The 20527-nt window shown below is 38.4% G+C and overlaps 2 protein-coding genes across 2 annotated transcripts; both read right to left on the bottom strand.

Moving 5' to 3' along the window:
- Positions 1-1719: 1719 nt before the first annotated feature.
- Positions 1720-7447, bottom strand: LOC140170713 (retinol dehydrogenase 8-like). The gene is made up of 4 exons (XM_072193949.1): positions 7177-7447; positions 3469-3648; positions 3164-3257; positions 1720-2053 (listed from the first exon to the last, which is right to left on the bottom strand). Exons 1-4 carry the CDS (start codon positions 7442-7444, stop codon positions 1720-1722), a joined length of 876 nt encoding a protein of 291 aa, XP_072050050.1. The 5' UTR covers positions 7445-7447.
- A 1971-nt stretch (positions 7448-9418) lies between these two features.
- On the bottom strand, positions 9419-20119 carry LOC140171254 (retinol dehydrogenase 8-like). Its single transcript, XM_072194484.1, has 4 exons — positions 19650-20119; positions 18571-18750; positions 18332-18425; positions 9419-13905 (listed from the first exon to the last, which is right to left on the bottom strand). The coding sequence occupies exons 1-4, from the start codon at positions 19930-19932 to the stop codon at positions 13572-13574; spliced, it is 891 nt and encodes a 296-aa protein (XP_072050585.1). The 5' UTR covers positions 19933-20119; the 3' UTR covers positions 9419-13571.
- Positions 20120-20527: the final 408 nt, after the last annotated feature.

Here is a 20527-nt window from a genome sequence, read left to right as displayed (position 1 = left end):
TCCACCCAATTGGGCAGTCACAACACCAGTTAGGTGCTGCGGGGACCCAAAAATGGCCAACCAAATCCTGACCATGACTTGGCTCGTTGGATTCGTCTATAGACTTGGTAATTTCAGACAAGTAGAACAAAAGTACACTTTATCCCCGGATTTTATCCTGTCTTAAATTTAAATTTAAAAAATGATATTGAAATATAATATATTACTATTTTTACATTTTTCGATTTTTACAGTCATGTCTTTCAAATCGAGCAAAATACGGACACAGTACACTAGCCTTATCCTGTCTTAAATTTAAATTTTAAAAAATGATATTAAAATATATTCGATATAAAAATTATGATGTATATTTTACTACATTTTTCGATTTTGCAGATTTTTAGAAGACTATAATATTTATTAGGCCTATATTGGAGTCACGCGGTAGCCGTGACCAGCAAGTTTTAAAAAAACGACTGAAGACTAAACAGATGCTCCGCGAAACTATTATTTACATACATATATATAACAATTTCTTATCATATAAGGCGCAAAATACAACAAACAATACTAGATGAAATATAATACAAAGCAAAAATACAAATTCACATGAAAACAAATGAGTTTTCAGGAGGTACGTGTGTATGCATTTCTTACTAAATGGTATTGCAAGAAGAGTCTTATCTGTTGCAGACCGTGTAACTGGAGCCGTTGAAGGACGATTTATGTTAGCAAATAAGTTGGCAAGATATTCAGGACCACAGTGATTGAGACATTTGTACACATGAAGACATATCCATATGAAATCAAGGAGGTCCCCCACCCGACCCCCTCAGATTTGCTTTATATTTTAGTTATATGTTGAGGCAAATTTGAGGTCTGTAGCTCTTGCGGATTTTCTGTGGCAGCCATTTAAAGTTGGAGTAGGCGGGGCCTAAATTTAGACCCGAAAGTTGCCCTTTAAATAAATTCTTTGGGAGTCTGTGCCTGAAACCTTGTATACAGACTAACTGCATGTCCAATTTGTCACAAAGTAAAAAAAAATAAAATTTCTGTAATTGTGCGTTGTGTCACGGGGTCATTAAATCTGCAAGAAAAAAATGTAATGTTTTGTAAACTGGCAAGTTTAGCCCCCTTAATTCACATTTTTTGTCAGATTAATTATTTGTTGTTGTCACTGATGCTATAAATACATGAAATAGGATAAATACAATGCATATTCAAAAAATTGAGCTCACAATTCATTTACATTTCGAACAGCGCCCTCACGAAGATGAACTTTATTGCAAATTCAACATTTTCAGGGGGCCCAAAGTCGATGTGGTCCACCTTCAAAATTTATAACGTCACCTATATATGACTACTAGTCTTAAATTACAACTTTGCTAAGTCCCAGTAATTGTATAGGTTGACTTCATATTAAACGACAAGCCCAAAGGTGACCATTTTCTGCCTATATAAAACAAAATAATGATAGAACATTATAATACTTTCCTGGTTCATGTGTGTATAAAAGATATCTCAGGTTTGAGTTGGTGTGAAATATCAACTGTTCCATTCAACTCGGCCTTGTTGAATGGAACAGTCCATATTTCACCTCATGAAAATATTCTTACCATTGAACTCATACACATTCAATATTTGTATACCATACATGTATGCCTACAGTATGTGGTGTATTCTGTGATGCTGTGTACAAATCGTCTTTGAGATGATCATTAAAGTATCGTCAATGCCAGTTTACTGTTTTAACCAAGCATTCATAACCGCGTTGCCCGTCGGGTCAACAAACTTTTCCCTTGCCAATTTCTTAATTGTCTTCGAAGTCTGATATCTAAAATGAGGATTGGGTGAAAGGATAACATCTTGCAACTGTTTCGCCAAATCTTGAGGGTCCAGTACATCATTTCCTATGACGATTTCCGGATCAGAGGTCATCATATCTGTGACGATCTTTCGCTCTTCTTCTTCTGGGATTAAATAGGCTGCTGCTTTTGCAAATAGAGCCGTGGGATTTTCGCCAAACCTTTGATTCATCTTAGTCGCAACGTAACCTGGCTCGATAACAGAAACCCTGTAAATCAGCAGATTCCAGATCATTAGTATTATTTTAACTTTCTGGATTATTGTTCAAGTTCAGTGTAAGTTTATTCACTTAAATTACTTACATGTTTTGTTTTTGTTTTTACAGATGTCACATCCACAGGATAGTAATATTATTAAAAATAATGAGTACAATGATAATGTCGGGACCCAATGAAAAACCAGGACTGACACAGCTTCGTAAGCAAGCAAGAACCATATGAAGAGACTGTTTGAGCAATGTAAGAGTGTGTTCCACAGGAAGAACTAGAGGACCATATGAAGCAACCCTATTCGGACCAGCAAATGCCTAAGATCGCAGGTTTTGTAAAGCCAGCTCAACCAGTCTGACGTTTGACCTTTCACAACCAAAACTTGTTGAAGTTGAAAAATTCATCAACCATGAAGCCAATTCAGTAACAACCAGTAAGGAGCCTTGGATCGTAATCCACAGTAGCCGCACTAAAGCTGAATTTATACTACATCGCTGAGCTATAGCGATTGTTTTTTGGCCAATAAGGTTGAGCGCTTTTTGTTGCATTCGGAAAAGCGCTCTGCCTTATTGGTCAAATACCAACCGCTCAGCGATCGAGTATAAATTCAGCTTAAGTAGACTTTTCCAGTGCGTTCTTGTAGAAGAGTTCAAGGTGGCCAAGGCAAGATTATTCATGGCCCAAAAGAGACTCAAAAGACCCAGTAATCAAGAGCACCCAGCCAGATGGTATGTCAGGGAGAAGAGAAAGTGGACAGCCAACTTGGCAGTTGAGATGGCATAGTCAAAACTGAAGAACAATGAGATGGTTGGTACTACCAAGCTAGACCGTCAAGGGCTTGTTTGGACTACGCACATATGGTTGTCGACTTCTTCAGACAAGGAACGCCGCGAGCTGGTTTAACATGAGATAAGAGAGGCAGATGAGGAGAAGAGACTAGTTACAGCAGTAGGTCAAGCTAAACAAGGCGCTTGAACACGGCGCCGGATCCCGTCTGCTTACTACACGTAACATGGTATGAGCGCAGTAATCTGTATTTTTATACCTCAGACGTATCTTTGCGATAGGATTTTGTAAAATAAAGCAAAATGCGAGATACATGTACTTACCAGATGTTAAATTTCCTCAGTGGTGGAGCAATAGACTCACTGAAACCCTCCAGGGCAAACTTGGAGGCGTTGTATGATGCACCAACAGGAATGCCTAATTGTTTGAAAAATCAGCAAACCAATGTCTTTGTTACCTTTTTAATATTAAAGTCTTAAGGACAATCTTCTTTACTTGGCCCCAAGAGTAGGCTTCATAACTCAATTAATGATATAAATAGTCCAAAATTCGCCTGACCCTTATTTTGAGTCTTGAGTTATTTTGCAATATTATTTAACGATTATTTAACAATAACCATATAACTTACCATGGAATCCAACTACACTTGAGATTTGAAGAATTCTACCATTCCGTTTTTCTTTCATGTATGGGACTACAACCTTAGTCATTCTGACGCATCCAAAATAGTTGCCTTCCATGACTTCATAGAACCCGTCCATTGGACCGGTTTCCCACCAGGCTTTATAAGGCACTCCTGCGTTATTGACTGAAAATAATTTGAAACTTTCCTTTATACAGGGTGTCCCAGAATGATCTATACCGGAAAAGATGGAATTTTTAAGGTATGAATGGCATGTTTATTGGTTATATTGTTTTGCATTTTAAGTTCTACATTTATTTAGCTTTCTCAGATTTTTTAGATTTTAAAGATTGGACGTTTGTAGTAGAAGTTATAGAAGATTGCGTAAAATGGTGAATTCTAAGTTTTGACAATGCAACCTATTTTGAAAATCTGTAAAATTACTAAGCGTTCAGCACAAAGTTATTTGGAAAAAGGTATTTTAGTTGTGCCCCGTTCATATTTCCACTAAATATCCGATATCCATCTATTATTTATGACGTTACGAATCAGTTAAAGAATGAAAGTTGTTTGATTGACATTAAATGTACATAAAAAGATCCATGAGTTGATCAAGTGTGTTGTGTCATTTTTCAAGGGTATGCGAGTCGTTTGCGCTGAAAATGAACAGCAGGTTTTTCATCGATTTTACATTATTCCATGCCACGCCAAAACAAAAAGGTAGCGTGCTGAAATTAACAGAATAAGTAGGAGACATGATTGTCCAACATTATAATACAGGTATCAAAAATAGATACACTGCCCGTCTTCTATTTTTAGTTATTTTGGCAAACACGGTACAAATCATTCTGGGACACCCTGTACGTTCATCGTTTTTGTCCTTATCCACGCCAAACAAAATTTGGAAAGGCGGCTATTGATTTCTCCTAATGGCAGTTAGGTCAAAAACCTCAATTTGGTGACCACTCTCTGGCTAGTAAGGTTTGATGATTGATTCGACTTCTATGGACCATTTAGAAAAAAAAAATAGCCCATGTCCCCCGCGAAAATCCCGGCATTTTTCGCTGGAGGCCATAATCCAAAATGGCCGCCGCCGCCATTTTGAAAATTTAAGCTTTGAACTAGAGCACCTATAATCATGCACAAAGACATTTTTTCGGATATGTCGAGTACAAGGATTCCGATTCTGACATTAGTTTGACATTACGGCATCATTTTCACCCTGAAATCCAAGATGGTGGCCGGCACCATCTTGAAAAATTTAGTTTTGAACCAGAGGACCTAAAATCGTGTACAATGACACTTTTTTGCATAAGTTGACCACAAGGATTTCGAATCTGCCATTACGACCTCATTTTTACCCAGAAATCCAAGATGGCGGCCGCTGGCGCCATCTTGAAAAAATACGTTTTGAACCAGAGTACCTAAAATCGTGTACAAAGACACTTTTTCGGGTAAGTCGACCCCCAAGAAATCCGAATCTGACATTAATTTGACGTTATAATATAATTTTTGCCCAGAAATCCAAGATGGCCCTATTTGGTAAGGCGTAAATGTAATTTTTGAATGGGAGCACCTAGGATCATGAATTAACTCCTTTTTTTGGCTTATTATAAAATAGTAATGTATATGAAAGCATATATGTGTCATTTCAGCTTTATCTGGGGTTTACGTCCCTTATCTGGGATTTAGATTGCTCTATTTGCGGTTTACGTCCCTTAGCTGCGGTTTCCGTCCCTTATCTTTGGATAAAGCACCATATCTGGGGTTTAGATGCCTTATCTGGGGTTTACGCTCCTTATTTGATGGAAGGCGACTTATCTTGGGTTTAGACTGCCTTATCTGGGCTTACGTCTCTTAGCTGGGGTTAAGGCGCCTGATATGGGGTTAGATGCCTTATCTGGGGTTTAGACTGTGTTATCCTAGGTTTACGTCCCTTATCTGAAGTTAAGGCGCCTTATCTGGGGTTTACGTTCCTTTTCTGGGGTTAAGGCGCCTTATCTCGGGTTAAGACTGCCAGGTCTGGGGTTTACTTCTCTTATCTTAGGTTTATGTTCCTTATTTAGGGTTATGGCGCCTTATGGGTTGGGACTGCTTTATCTGAGGCGTACGTTATCTGAGACCCCTTGTCTGGGGTTACGGCGCCTTATCTGGGGTTTAGACTGCCATATCTGAGTTTACGTCTATTATCTGAGGTTAAGGTGCCTTATCTTGAATTTAGATGCCTTATCTGAGGTTTACGACCCTTTTCTGGGGTTAACGACCCTTATCTAGAGGTAAGGCACCTTATGTGGGATTTAGATGCCTTATCTGGGGTTAATGTTCCTTATTTTTTTTTTTTTTTATTTAGGGTTAAGGCGCCTTACTTGGGGTTTGGACTGCTTTACGGGGGTCTACGTCCCTTATCTGAGGTTACGGCGCATTATCTAGGGGTTAGATGCCTTATGGGTGCACACCAGTAAATAGCTCCCATTGACTTTCTGTACAAACAGGGTCTTGACTCCAGAGCGACTCAGTTCTTCAAAACTTACCCTTTCTGCAAGTCGGAGGTCAGATGAAGTCATCTATTGTAGAAATTATATACGGAGTCCAGCATTTTTTTCTAGATCACCCTATAGCCCATACAACGCACGCCACCTTACAAATAGCTTAGTGTTTCTGAAATGTAACACATTTTGAAAGTTTAGCCAAATTGTAATAAAAAGTCAGATCCTGCTCATTGTTCACACACAATCTATTTCCCAGGCCTAAATGAGGATTAAATATGAATCAGGGCCTAATAGTTGGGTTTTAAGCCTTTTCTAATGGATTTAATTCAGTCGTATTGCACGTTTCCTCGTTTGAAACACTGATTTTTTTTCTCCCAGGGTGTAGGAGACTTGTATTTACTGGTGTGCACTCTTATCTGGGTTACGAACGTAAACCCAGGATAAGGCCGTCTAAACCACAGATAAGGCGCCTTATCCCTAGATAAGGGATGTAAACCCAAGATAAGGCAGTTTAAACCCCATAAAAGGGACATGAACCCCAGATAAGGCGGAAAGGACACACTTATGCTTCTGCTCTCATTCAAATTGATTTCTGGGCAAAAATTATGTTATAACGTCAAATTAATGTCAGATTCGGATTTCTTGGGGTCGACTTACCGGAAAAAGTGTCTTTCTACACGATTTTAGGTACTCTGGTTCAAAATTTATTTTTACAAGATAGCGCCGGCGGCCACCATCTTGGATTTCTGGGTAAAAATGAGGTCGTAATGACAAAGTAATGTCAGATTCGAAATCCTTGTGGTCAACTTATGCAAAAAAAGTGTCATTGTACACGATTTTAGGTCCTCTGGTTCAAAACTAATTTTTTCAAGATGGTGCCGGCCAGAGTGGTCACCAAATTGAGGTTTTTGCCCTAACTATGGTTTTGATGGATTGGGCACAATAACCCTTGGGTACACTGACATTTGTAATGTTTGTTTCATCATCATCGTTATTATTTGGCAACAGAATCTGTCGATATTCCGGTATTTCAATATTTTCACCCTACTCATAATCTTTTTCTTAATTCGACAAATAGAATAAATCAGTAAACAACCCTAGGCCTAATATCCTGTGGTATTCGTTGACATTTTGTCACTTCTGCAAAGGCTAGCAATGTTGAGCCAATGGTGTGCCTAAATTTGCGACATATTATACAACTAATTTCAAATGATTAAAATCTTACCCAAAACATCAATTTTCCCTTCAATGTCTATAATTTCTTTCAAAGTTTTATCAATAGTTTCTTGCTTGGTAACATCCAATTCCCGAATAAACAGTGTATCGTTAAGAATATTCCCTGCCTCTGTTTTCAGCTGCTCTTGTTTTGTCGCCATATTACGCATGGTAGCATACACCTTGAAGCGACGTTGTGGATCTCGTGCAAGAAACAAAGCTGCTTCTTTGCCGATGCCTTGAGCACATCCTGTGATCAGAATAACTTGTGAAGCCATGTTGTATGTATGGTACTAGAGCAAATATTAGGTAGCCGAGACAGCTGGTGTAGACTATTCTATTTTGACTATATATTTGTACTAATGTTGACACTTTTTATCGCAACTTGTTGCTCTTTGCCCTATTTTGCGATATAGGTCAGTTCTTTAGTTGATTTGTGAATTGACCCAACTTGTGGCTATATCCAGTCAACAAATAACATTTAATTAAGACCAACAGAGGGCGCTATCACTCTTTCTGCCTCCAGAGAAGAGAGGATACTCTTATATGATCTAAACATGGGTGAACTCAACGGACGAGGACACAAAACATACCAAGGATCAATAAATGATACAAGAGGACACCTTGAATATGAACAATTGGAAAGAAAACGAGCACGGTAGGCCCTACACTGACTTGGCGTGGGGAATTTAATAGGGTCTATACCCTAAGTTGAGAATGGACCGTCCCACTCGATTTGTGAAAAGGTCGCGAACCCTTTTGGTAGACCCAAGTAACTGCCTAAAATAAGACAAAATTGAAAAGAAATGGGGTTTTAAATTGAACTTCGGAATTTGAACTTTGGAATTTGAAATGTGTAAATCACGTTAGGTGTAAGGCTGTGCTAACAACTTTCTTTGATGACTTTGACCACAATATTTATATTTTTTCAAATATCCTAAGAATGCAAGAATTTAAGCTAATTGAACAGACAGTACGGTACGCAGAGGGGGAGCAAAAAACAGCAAATGTAGCATTAGAAGAAGGTTAAGTTCGATCACCAAACATTACCAGTTCCAAGGCACACAGAAGTGCTAAGCCTTTAGAAACAACATGAATCAATGAGAATACAAACAAAAGTGCACTAGAACAAGTGATAAAAATCACCGTGCACGTACGATCAATCAAACAACCTATGTAGGCACAAAAACATGCAAAGTTCAATAGCCAAAAGTGTCCAATTCCAGAGCCCAAATAAGTGTTAGGAAAACAGTACAAAAGTACACTGGAAGTGATGACAGTGAAAAATAAGCCAAAATTGCTGGATAAAACACAAGTCAAGGAAGGTCTCAAATATTAGACTGTAGTATGCATACTGAAAAGAATTGGGGTGTAAAAAAACAGAGAGAAAGTAGGAATGTACATGGTCCATGGAGGATAAAAATTGATTTCAGTGGATGTGGAAAGGCCTGCGGCCGGGGCCTGCGGATGAAAGTGGTAAAGCCAAAAATCACTAAAACCAAAGCACAGTGATAGTGATACATGACAGTGATACACTAAAAGCTGGAAAAATATTAGTAAGCAAGGAGGCATACAGTAAGAAAGCCAAGTGTGAATTGACATATCAAATAGTAGGGCCTACATGAACGTCCAATAGTAAATGCTAACAAGATCCATATGCCTAATGTGCAAAAATTATGTATGCGTACCCCAGTGTGGTTTCAGTGGATGTGGATAGGCGTACCCCAATTCTCAAAGTGATCTGCCAAAAATCGCTTCCCCGTGGAGCCGTGCCAAAAAATCTTTGCCCCATTTTGACGTGCCATAAAATCTTAGCCCCCCCCCCCCCCACCCCCATTACACTACCCAGAATGTCGAAGGTGGTTACCAGTATAGCCTGTTTGTTTCTTGATTTCTCCAAAAATACATCAAATTGGATCGTCAAATTTCAGGATGGTAATGAGAAAAATATAATCTATTAAATGATACCAAAAACTCAACAATGAGAAAAATCGGGGGAATTATGCTGTCGATCGGGTCACGGACCTTTAACATTTAAAGGAGGAGTATATAGCTGCCCATGGAATAACGATATTAGGAGGTTAGCAAGGGTGATTGGTCGATTGCAATTCCATTGGGCTATTCCAGATGTATTCCGCACCCCCCCCCTATGGAAGACATTTAAAAAAATACAATTCCAGCTGGAATTGAGATGTGTCTAGAATTCCAGTCATTTTTAGCAAAGATTCCGGCTGGAGGGTATGGAAGACATTGAGATTAGGTGCTGATATCGGCTGCTGAAATAAACGAAAAAACAAGAGTGGGGATTATGAAAGGCCATGATGTGCCGATGGAAGACATTCACATTTCTTAATAGTCCGGCTGGAAAATGGTCAAAAATGCTCCAATTCCAGCAGAATCTTCACTTATGATCACCATCTCGATTAACCTATGAAAGACATTTACTTGAATTCTGACTGGAAACAAAAAATGTTCTAATTCCAGCTGGAACCCTATGGAAGACATTTACATTTACGTGCATTCCCGCTGGCCATATTAGACATATTACCACAATTCCGGCAGTGTCTTCCATGGGGTTTTCCTGACATGTGAATTCCGGCTGTCAATATTAGCCCCGAATTCCGGAAGTGTCTTCCATAGGGGGGGGGGGTGCGGAATACATCTAGAATAGCCCATTCCCCGCAGAGTACCTCCTCGTTGAACCTGTTAAAACACAATATGTGCTTCCCGATGAAAATTTATGAAGTCCCCTTTGCCTCCCCTTTAAAATTATTATATTCCCTTTCATATGATCAAAGGGGCTATCGGATTTCAAAGGGACAATTTGGAGAGAATCCCTAAAACAAAAGGAGAAAAGAAGCGGAATACAATATAACTGAAAAGTACAGTGAAGAAGAACTGACACAAAACCATAACCATACTGACGAAGATTACCTGAAGAAAATGTGGGGTTTTTTCTGATTCCCAGCAAACACAAAACGTTTTTGCAGAAAACGTTTAAATGTCGGTTTATATAAATGTTATTATGGTATAAAACGTTATAATAACATTATTGAAAACTATATAAAAATATTCTAGCATGAAGTTATTTAAGTGTTGGCAAAGTATTTTGCAAAAATATTTTGACAACATTAAATTATTTTTTGGAATTTTTATACAGGGTTTTATATACCAAAAATTTTAAAAGTTTTTACAAAAACTGAGACGTGTTTATAACGTTTAAAACATTTTTGTGTTTACCGGGTTATTGAAATCCTTTTGTTGTATTCACTGTTTTATAAGCTTGTATCACAATAATTCCAAGTAAAGGGATCGGATAGCAACCTGTGCACAGTATTGTTATACAGGGCGCGATTTACCTTTTTGGGGGCCCTGGGCCAAACCAACATTTGGAGGCCCCAAACGCAACGTGAGGAAAGCATGTGCACTCAAGTGGCCAAGTTTTTAGATTTAACTAGGACATTTGCGCGCAAAGCGCGAGAAAAATTTCAATTCTAAACTACTTTAGCCCAAATTGAAGCTGAATTTTGCTGTATAATAGGCCAGGGCGGGCGAAGCGCGCAAAATTTTGTAATTTTGTACACTATTTTGGCCCAAAACATGGTGTTTTTCGGCTAAAATGGAAGATGCACACTGCATAGGGCAATTTTGGGGGCCCAAAAAATTTGGGGCCCAAAAAGTTCGCGCCCGGGCCCATCTGGCCCTATGGTAAATCCGGCCCTGTTGTTATGGGGCCTGGAGAATATCAGAAACATCTAATTGCATTCTGAATACGAGGAATTTTATGGCAAAATATTAAAAAATTATATATGTGACATTTAACAGTCCTCGAAGTAAACTATATAAATCTAATGATATCGTTATGAATTCGGCAAAGAGACAAATCGAGAATTTTGAGCAACTTGAGTTTTTGTATGCTTATGATTATGTTTCAGGTTATCTTTTATTTCCACCAAAACTTAATGATAAATCTTACTCCCCGACGTAGATATTGAAATCTTGATTTGGACGAATCGCGCCTAAGTGCGATTAATGAATTCGGCAAAGAGACGAATCGTATACTTAACTGTACAAATCAGGTGGATCTATAGTATTGTATAACTAGAAACCCCTAATTTTTTTAATATTAAATGTCCTATACTAATATATTTGATGCCAACGTATAGTTGTAGGTATCCTCTATCCAGTGATACCAAAATAAGTACAAACATCCCCCACATAGTATGGGGATTTGCCATTTGGTCTAATACCATTTGGTCTAATATCTATTTCGTCTACATCCATTTCGTCTAAACCCATTAGGTCTATATCCACTACGTCCAATAATTATTTGGTCCTATAATCATTTGGTCCGATAACCATTTGGTCCGATAACCGTTTAGTCTAATAACCATTAAGTCTAAAACCATTTAGTCTAACAACCATTTAGTCTAATACCCATTTGGTCTATAACCAATAGGTCTAATACCCATTTTGATCTAATACCCATTTGGTCTACAAACCATTTTAGTCTTACAAGCATTTAGTTTATTAATAAATAGACGAAATTGTATTAGACTAACTGGTTATTAGACGAGTATTAGAGCAAACGGTTATTAGACCAAACGGTTATTAGACCAAACGGTTATTTAAGAAATATTAGACCAAATGGTTATTAGACTATATGGTTAGTAGACATACCGGTTATTAGACCAAACAATATTAGACTAAATAGAAATTAGACTATATAATTATTAGCCTTTCTGGTAACAGACCAAATGAATATAGACTAAACGGGAATTAGACCAAATGGTATTAGACCAAATGGTGTAACTTGCACAATTGAATCGTTAAAATTGCAACTTTTCATTTTGGGGTTTGAGAGTTTCGAGGCGCATATCTTGGTCAATTCTTGCTCAATGTTCACGAACAGGGTGTCAAATGAGAAAGAAAAGTCCAATTAACAAAATGTATATTTCAGAATAATCCAAAATTATTAGGTTATTGAACACCAAGGATGAATATAACTGACGATTTTTTTGTGTGTGTGCCTGGTGTAGTCTGGGAGACATGGTCCATGCTTCACATCCATAGGTTAGAACGGATTCGACGGTGTTTTTACATCTTTTTCCGTGCTAACCATACATGCACCCAGATACTTGAAGTCGCTCACCTCTTCAAGTTTGGTGTCATTGTTTGTCTGGATAGATATCTGTTGATTATGGTTGAAAGACATGAACTTTGTTTTTGAAGTGTTCATTTTGATGCCAACTTTTCCAACAGATGATTCAAACCTTTGCAGGCGCTCTTGGGCTTGGTGGATTTCCTCTGACAGTAGAGCTATGTCGTCTGCATAATCTACATCTGTTAGCACTTCAGGTCCGATTCGTCTGCTTCTTCTCTTTCCAGCTGGAATCCAAGCTGCGCTTCTTTGCCTTCAACTGCCTCCCTCAATGCATAGTCCAATACCACCACAAAGAGGTATGGGGCAAGGGTGTCTCCTTGCAGTACACCAGCAAGTATCTCAAACAGTTCAGTTTCTCCATCCGGTGAAATTACTTTGCCTTTTTATTTCTATGGTTTACACGAAGCTAATTGCGTATTCGACCCCGAATAAAACTCTCTGCGCGGTGGTAGACACATTTTGGATACAGCATAAAGCCGAATAGCTGTTAAAACGCGTTTTGAGGGGATATACCGATTGTTTCAAAACATCATCATCATCATCATCATCATCATCATCATCATCATCATCATCATCATCATTATCATTATCATCATCATCATCATCATCATCATCATCATTTGGCAACTGAACCTGTCGAAATGCTGGCATGTTTACATGATTCTTGTCCTAATAATAATCCGTCCTTCAGACTACAGCACTTAAAACAACCCTGAGACTTATCCTAAGGTACTGGTTGAACCAGGGAGGAACCACAAAAATGGGTTATCAGTTTTCAGTTTCAGTTTCATTTTTTTCACCATGCTTTTGTACATATACAATATGTATTTAAAGTGTTTCTCGATGGGAGTAAACGGGGTCTATTATTTGCCATTTTTGACCTTTCGTATTAAATATATACATTTGTTTTATCCCAAAACACCTAAAGAATTTAGGTCTTTTAGGGAAAAATATGTAATAACACAATTTTAATAATTTGCCATAAAATTTATATTATATCACATATCACAAATCAAAATTGTTTGATATCAGAAGGACATTCCTCGTATTCAGAATGCAAGTCTAACAAAAAGTGTGTGTAAACGTTGCTATCCGATTCCTTAAGGATGACGTTGAATGGAATTTGATTAGTGTTCGATCGATACACTGTAAGGTGCAAGTGTGATAATTATAGTATCGTCATTTAAGATTGGAACACTGTAAGTTGCAAGTGTGATGATTATAATATCGTCAATTCCAGTTTACTGCTTCAACCAAGCATTCATGATCGCGTTGCCCGTCGGGTCAACAAACTTTTCCCTTGCCAATCTCTTAATTGCCTTTGACGTCTGATACCGAAAATCTGGTTTGGGTGAGAGGATAACATCTTGCAACTGTTTTGCCAAATCTTGAGGGGCCAGCATATTATTTCCTGCGACGATTTCCGGGTCGGAGGTCAGCATATTCGTGACAATTTTTCGCTCTTCTTCTCCTGGGATGATTAAACCGGCTGCTTTTTCAAATGCGTCGGTAGGGTTGTCACCAAACTGTTTAACCATATCTGTCGCAACATAACCTGGCTCGATTACAGAAACCCTGCAAATCAAGAGATGCAAATATTTCAAGTTTACTTTGAAAACATGAGCTCACAAGAAATTAACGTGCGCAGTGGCGTAACTAGCGGGGAGCAGAGGGGGGCAACGTGCCCCGGGCGCTACCATTAGGGGGGGCGCCAAATTGACCAATTCAACATCGATTCTGCGCCCCTCCAAGCGATGAAAGTCAAAATTTTCGCGCGCTTCGTGCGCATTTCAACACAAAATCAATTGAAAGAACATTTTAAGACTGATAATCAACTTCTAGTAACCAAAATTAATTAGTGATAGGCCTTATTTGTCCAAAATTTCGCGCGCTCCGCGCGCAATTGTTTCAAGAATGGGGAGGGACATTATATATCCTTGGCCCTGGCCGCTACAAACCCCTAGCTATGCCACTGCCCGCTTCTAAGATATTCTTGGGTGAGGGGCCGGGGTAGGGGCGCCAATTTTGTTTCTTGCCCCGGGCGCTACCAACCCTAGTTAGGCCACTGAACGTGCGTTAACGTCTTGGCTCAGAACAGCGATGTCCTAAGCAAGGATATAAAGCACGTGGTGAATATTTTGTTCGACCCGTGAGCAGATCGTGAAGGAGCTGCTGATTAGATTGGTTGGAAAGATTCTTAATACGTCACGCATATCAAAATGGCGGACAAGAAATGTCACTAATTTGTAAAAAATACAGGTTATTTAACCAATGTCAACATGGGGTCATCAGCAGAAATATATCTTTCTAACATATTGAATTGAAACAGCTGTTTGGTACTTCACGATATGATAGTAATAGAAAGAAATTTCCTTCGTAACCAAATGTCTTAAATCGTGCAAACTATTCTTTTTTGGATTGCTCTATCAAGATAAACCTTTGAAACCATTTAAAAACATTTAAATTGGAAGCAATTTCTGTTTTGACCCAAGTGGGGCCGAAATATTGACATTCGATCTTTTCACATATAACTCTATAACTATATTTTATAAATTCTTATTACCAGAGGAATACTTTGGAATTGGGGTAACTCAATTTGAACAATTTTAACCCCTGTTTAAACTTTGACTTTGGATATATCGAAATGCCAAATTTCTTCTTCTACCCATCTGAAACTATATATAAAGCCTAAATATGATACCCAAGTTTACACTTTAAAAGACATTTTATCAAGTCGTCTTCTTTGTTTAATGATCATGAAGATCGTGATCTTTCAGCTCTTGTTAAAACGTACGACTCAGTGCTTCATGATGCATTTGACAAACATGCACTTGAATGTGAACGTGAAATATCCCTCCGGCCCCACGCACCTTGGTACGATGACAGTCTCCGTGCTTCAAAAAGAGAGAAACGTCGTCTGGAAAGAAAATGGATCAAGTCTGGTCTTACTATTGACAAACAGATTTTTCATTCTTTCTGTTCCGACTATCGTACATCACTAGAGTCTGCAAAGCGAGTCTATTACAACACAAAACTTTCGAATTGTAATCAACGCGAACTGTTTCGCACTGTTGACAAGCTCACCACTGCTAAGCCAGCCAAGACCCTTCCGGACTCTAATTCTCTTCAGAGCCTCACCAGTCAGTTTCAAGATTTCTTTGATTCAAAAGTAGACAATATTCGCTCGCAACTTGTCACTTCTGATCCGGGAACTATGTCTGTTGATATATCTGACTCCTGCACAACTGAGTTCGCGAAATTTCGTAATGTGGCAGATGACGAAGTTCGCAAGATTATCATGCAGTCTTCGAAAACATCTTGCACCCTGGATCCAATTCCGACACCGCTTCTCGCTGAGATGCTGGATTCGGTCTTACCCGTCATCACGAAGATTACCAATGAGTCGTTTTCAAGTGGTTATATCCCTGCTGAGTTGAAAGTGTCGTTGGTTTCACCTCTGATCAAGAAGCCTACATTAGACTCAAATGTGCTGGCGAACTATCGTCCAATATCGAACCTGCCTTTTTTGCATAAAGTTTTGGAGCGTGCTGCGGTTCTTCAAATTCAGCAATATCTGTCTGAAATAACTTTCATGCAAAAGCCCAATCTGCTTACCGACAGTTCCACAGCACCGAGACAGCTCTAGTTCGTGTCACAAATGACATCCTTCGTGCCCTTGATAAACATTGTGAAGTCATGCTGGTGCTGTTGGATCTGTCGGCAGCTTTCGACACGATTGATCATCATGCGCTCCTTCGCCGTCTGCAAAATCGCTTCGGTATTTGTGGCCTTGCACTTAAGTGGCTGGAGTCATATTTTCACGAGCGTCAACAGTATGTTGTGATTGATGGTACGAAATCTAATCCTGTACCCGTGACACGTGGTGTGCCACAAGGGTCGGTGTTTGGCCCTCTCGCTTTTACAATGTATATATCGCCCATTGAAGAAATTGTAGAAGCCCACGGCTTACAGTGCATTATTTATGCAGACGATACACAAGTGTATTTCACCTTCAAATCTTGTGAATTGGACAACGTTGTACACATTGTCGAAAGCTGTGTAAAGGATATCAAGTGCTGGATGGTGAAAAACATGCTTATGCTAAACGACAGCAAAACAGAGATTTTGCATCTTCATTCTCGTTTTGTACCAACAACACCGATTTCTTCTCTCCATATCGGTGACTTCGACGTTGAAACAACATCTTCAGCTCGCAACCTCGGTGTTGTTATTGACAGCAACGTAACCATGTCCAAGCATGTCAGCAGTATCTGCAAGAGTGCTTAGTTTGCGCTGTACAAGATTGGTAGACTGCGTAGTTTCCTTGATCAACCTTCAACGGAGAAACTGGTACATGCCTTCATCACCTTGCGATTAGCTGCTGTTTGGTCTTCCGAATTCCGAATTGGATAAATTACAGCGAATACAAAATTCGGCTGCGCGTTTGGTTACCAGAGTAAAAGGCCGTTGTCATATGAAACCTGTGTTGCGCCAACTCCACTGGCTGCCTGTGAAGAAAAGAATTATCTTCAAAATTCTTCTGCTTACCTATAAAGCCATCCACGGTTTCGCGCCTGATTACATCAAGGAGATCATTGTAGTTCGGAAGCCTGCTCGTACCCTTCGTTCATCGTCTGAAGTGCTTCTAAAACCACAGCCAGTTACATCACTCAAGACTGCTACATACGGCTATCGCGCATTTTCGTCATCCGCGCCGTCACTTTGGAACAAACTCCCACCATTCATTCGCGGTTCAAAATCTATTGAGCAGTTCAATTCGCATTTATTCACGCTGCCAGATTAATCTGATTTCACATTTTGGGGTTTTATATATTGATGTACCTAGCTGTTATACAACCATTTTTCATGTATATGTTTATTTAATTTGCTTACCCTGCCGATTTGTCATCTTACGGAGCAAGTTGCTGTTGCACTTGTTGAGAGTGATGTGCTGGTAACCTCTCCTCTCCAGGGATTTTCTACGTCATTGTTGTGCCGGGCACATCGCTTTTATCATTCTCGTGAACTCAGCCCTAGTGTTTCAGGGAGTATGTTGCTGTTGCACATACTGAGAGTGAAGTGCTGGTAACCTCTCCTCTCCTGGGTTACCATTTTCCTGTTATTGTGCTGGTCACGCATCTTCACATTCCCAAAGTTATTTTAATTTGTGCTATTTCTGTATATATGATACTTTTAAATATGTACTTTGTTTTTGTATATCCTAATTTATATTGTTGAAGTAATATTTGACTCAATATACTCGTAAATAATGTAAATTGGTTTTGTATTATCTTGCTTATCTTAAGGTGTTTAATATGTGTCAGATATATGCGTGTTATTATCATGTTTAAGTTAAGTATATCTGTATTTGTAGCTTAAGGTATTTTATTTGTTCAGCGCCCAGAGGCTATCAGCGTTGGGCGCTATATTAAGTCTCTCTTATTATTATTATTATTAGGGTTATCCACTAGACTAATAACAAAATTGTTCTCTTTGAGATTTTCATAGAGCTCTCAAGATTGGTAGAAATTGGGCCTTAATTGAAAACGTCCAGATAGAAACAAAAGACGTCTTAATAATAATAGCTCCGCCTTGAAGCACCACAGCCAAATTTGATCGATCTCAGGATCGACCGTCGATGCTACTACGATGTTTGTTGTTAATGACCTATCAACTAATTTTCAGACTTAACTGTAAATTTGTATTGGTCAATGCCTAACATGCAAAGATTAATGTTATCACAACTATATAGTCAATCTATTGATAATCAAGACCAAAAACCGGAAGTTGTTGTGGCGAACTAAACAGGCGATTTTGATCGATCTCGGGATCAACCGTCGATGTTGCTTCGATGTTTGTTATTATTGACTTATCAACTAATTGTTCAGACTTAATTGTAAAATGGTATTGCTCAATGCCTTACAAGATTATATATTATCACAACTAACAGTTTTCATAAAGAATAAGGCTATATTACCTAACATGATTGTAGTCTACTTACCAGATGTTAAATTTCCTCAGTGGTGGAGCAATAGACTCACTGAAACCCAGCAGGGCAAACTTGGATGCGGTGTATGATGCACAAATAGGAATACCTAATTGTTTGAAAAATCAGCAAACCAATGCCTTTGTTACCTTTTTAATGTTGTTTTAAGTCTTGAGGACAAGATTCTTTAACCGGTTATTTTGCAACATTAATTCAAAGGAAACTATTATATAACAGAAAACAATTAGGCCTACCATGGAATCCATTGACACTTGAGATTTGAAGAATTCTGCCATTCCGTTTTTCTTTCATGTATGGGACTACTGCCCTAGTCATTCTGACGCATCCAAAATAGTTTACTTCCATGACTTCATAGAATGTCTCCATTGGACCTGTTTCCCACCAGACGGTATTTAATATTCCTGCGTTATTGACTGAAAAGAATTTGAAATATTTCCTTACGTTTTATCATCATCATCACCGTCATCATCACCATCATCATCATCATCGTCGTCGTCGTCGTCGTCGTCGTTATTCGTCAACAGGATCTGTCGAATTGCCGGTATTTCGGAATTTTTACCCTCAACATAATCTTTTTCTAATTACCCCAAAATGATCCGACCTTCAGACTGAAGCACTACACAACCCTAGGCTTTATCATAAGGTATTGGTTGATCTTTGTCACTTGTCCAAAAGCTATCAATGTTGAGCCAATGACTTGCCTACTCTCTATTCCAGAAAAATACAGCATGGAATTAAAAAATATTATCCAGTTTTGCCAAATGAAACATAGCTGAATCCGAATCCTTTAGTTAGTTCTAACTGGCAATAAAGGTCACATTTTATAATTTGGCTACTTTTTTAAATAAGGGCCAAAAATATTGCGTTTTTAGAGTGGTTTTTGTTGTTGTATGCTGAGACATACAATCAAGTCATTTGTACTAAAACTAATTTCAGGTTATGTGTTATAAGTTTTGAAAAATATATTTTCTAATATCTTTCATAACCAATTTACCGTATATCAAAACTCACGTGAAATATCAAATGTATGTGAATGCTTAGACTTGTGCCAAGTCTTTGAAATTTAAGACTGAAATTGTTAGAAATCATGCAAAATTGCTTGTTTTTGACTAAATCCCCCCCCCCATTGCAAACCTATTAAAATTTGACTTTAATTCTCAGTTAGAACTTACTAAGGAATTACGATTTAGCTATGTTTCATTTGGCAAAATAGGATAATAAGTTTAACCCAAAATAATTAGTGCTGTATTTTTCTGCAAGTAAGTAAGCATTTCGGCATGTTACCATGTCTAATACATAATTAAAATCTTACCCAGAATGTCCATTTTTCCTTCTATGTCGATAATTTCCTTCACAGTTTTATCAATAGTTTGTTGTTTGGTAACATCCAATTCCCGAATAAACAGTGTATCGTCAAGAATATTCGTTGCCTCTGTTTTCAACTCCTCTTGTCTTGTCGCCATATTACGCATAGTAGCATACACCTTGAAGCGACGTTGTGGATCTCGTGCAAGAAACAAAGCTGTTTCTTTGCCGATCCCTTGGGCACAACCTGTGATCAGAATAACTAGTGAAGAAGCCACCGGTGAAGCCATGTTTGGTTGTCTGGTGCCAGCGAAAGTGTATCAAAGTCCCTTACAGTACTTTACAAGACAAGTCCCAGTTATATCGCACCCAATTTTGATAAATGTATCGTCAAGTCATATATCTCATGGATCTATATGGTCTAATTGATTAGGTGACACCATATCTATACGAACTTCATGCTACGATTTGCTGTCGCGAAACCCTATTAGTCTAGTCACCAGAGGGGTTCCCATACACCCAGTGTTTTTTTTCTAACTTACATTTTTGTAATCCTGAAGGTGTCTAGTAAATGAATTTTGATGTTCCCAAAATTAAATATTGTCCCATGGGGTTCATTTGGCGGCCATCTTGGATTCCGTCAAAATTCAATTAAACTGACATAACTTTTGAACTAGACATCATAGGAAGACAAATGACCCCATTTTTCGGGATAATGTGGACATGAGCAATCAATTGAAAGGGTTATTTTCATGATTTAAACATGTTGGATACATTAAAATGCAAAATATTACTAAAAATAATATCTTTATGGCATGCTCGCATGTAATAGGAGCTCTTTTTGGTACATTGAGAAGGATATTTTTATGTTATTGATTTATTTAC

The sequence above is a fragment of the Amphiura filiformis genome, chromosome 15 (assembly GCF_039555335.1).
Source record: "Amphiura filiformis chromosome 15, Afil_fr2py, whole genome shotgun sequence".
Taxonomy (NCBI): Eukaryota; Metazoa; Echinodermata; class Ophiuroidea; order Amphilepidida; family Amphiuridae; genus Amphiura; species Amphiura filiformis.
Note: the sequence above shows the minus strand (reverse complement) of the source record. Positions and strands in the feature narration are given on the sequence as shown.

Bases quoted from the DNA above. Each gene is read 5' to 3' on its own strand.
- LOC140170713 (XM_072193949.1), bottom strand. From the start codon at position 7,444: ATGGCTTCACAAGTTATTCTGATCACAGGATGTGCTCAAGGCATCGGC. The intron at 3,258-3,468 runs GTAAGTTATATG...TCAAACAATTAG, and splicing joins AAGTGTAGTTGGATTCCATG to GCATTCCTGTTGGTGCATCA. The intron at 2,054-3,163 runs GTAAGTACATGT...GCTGATTTACAG, and splicing joins CTGAGGAAATTTAACATCTG to GGTTTCTGTTATCGAGCCAG.
- LOC140171254 (XM_072194484.1), bottom strand. From the start codon at position 19,932: ATGGCTTCACCGGTGGCTTCTTCACTAGTTATTCTGATCACAGGTTGT. The intron at 18,426-18,570 runs GTAGGCCTAATT...TCAAACAATTAG, and splicing joins AAGTGTCAATGGATTCCATG to GTATTCCTATTTGTGCATCA. The intron at 13,906-18,331 runs GTAAGTAGACTA...CTTGATTTGCAG, and splicing joins CTGAGGAAATTTAACATCTG to GGTTTCTGTAATCGAGCCAG.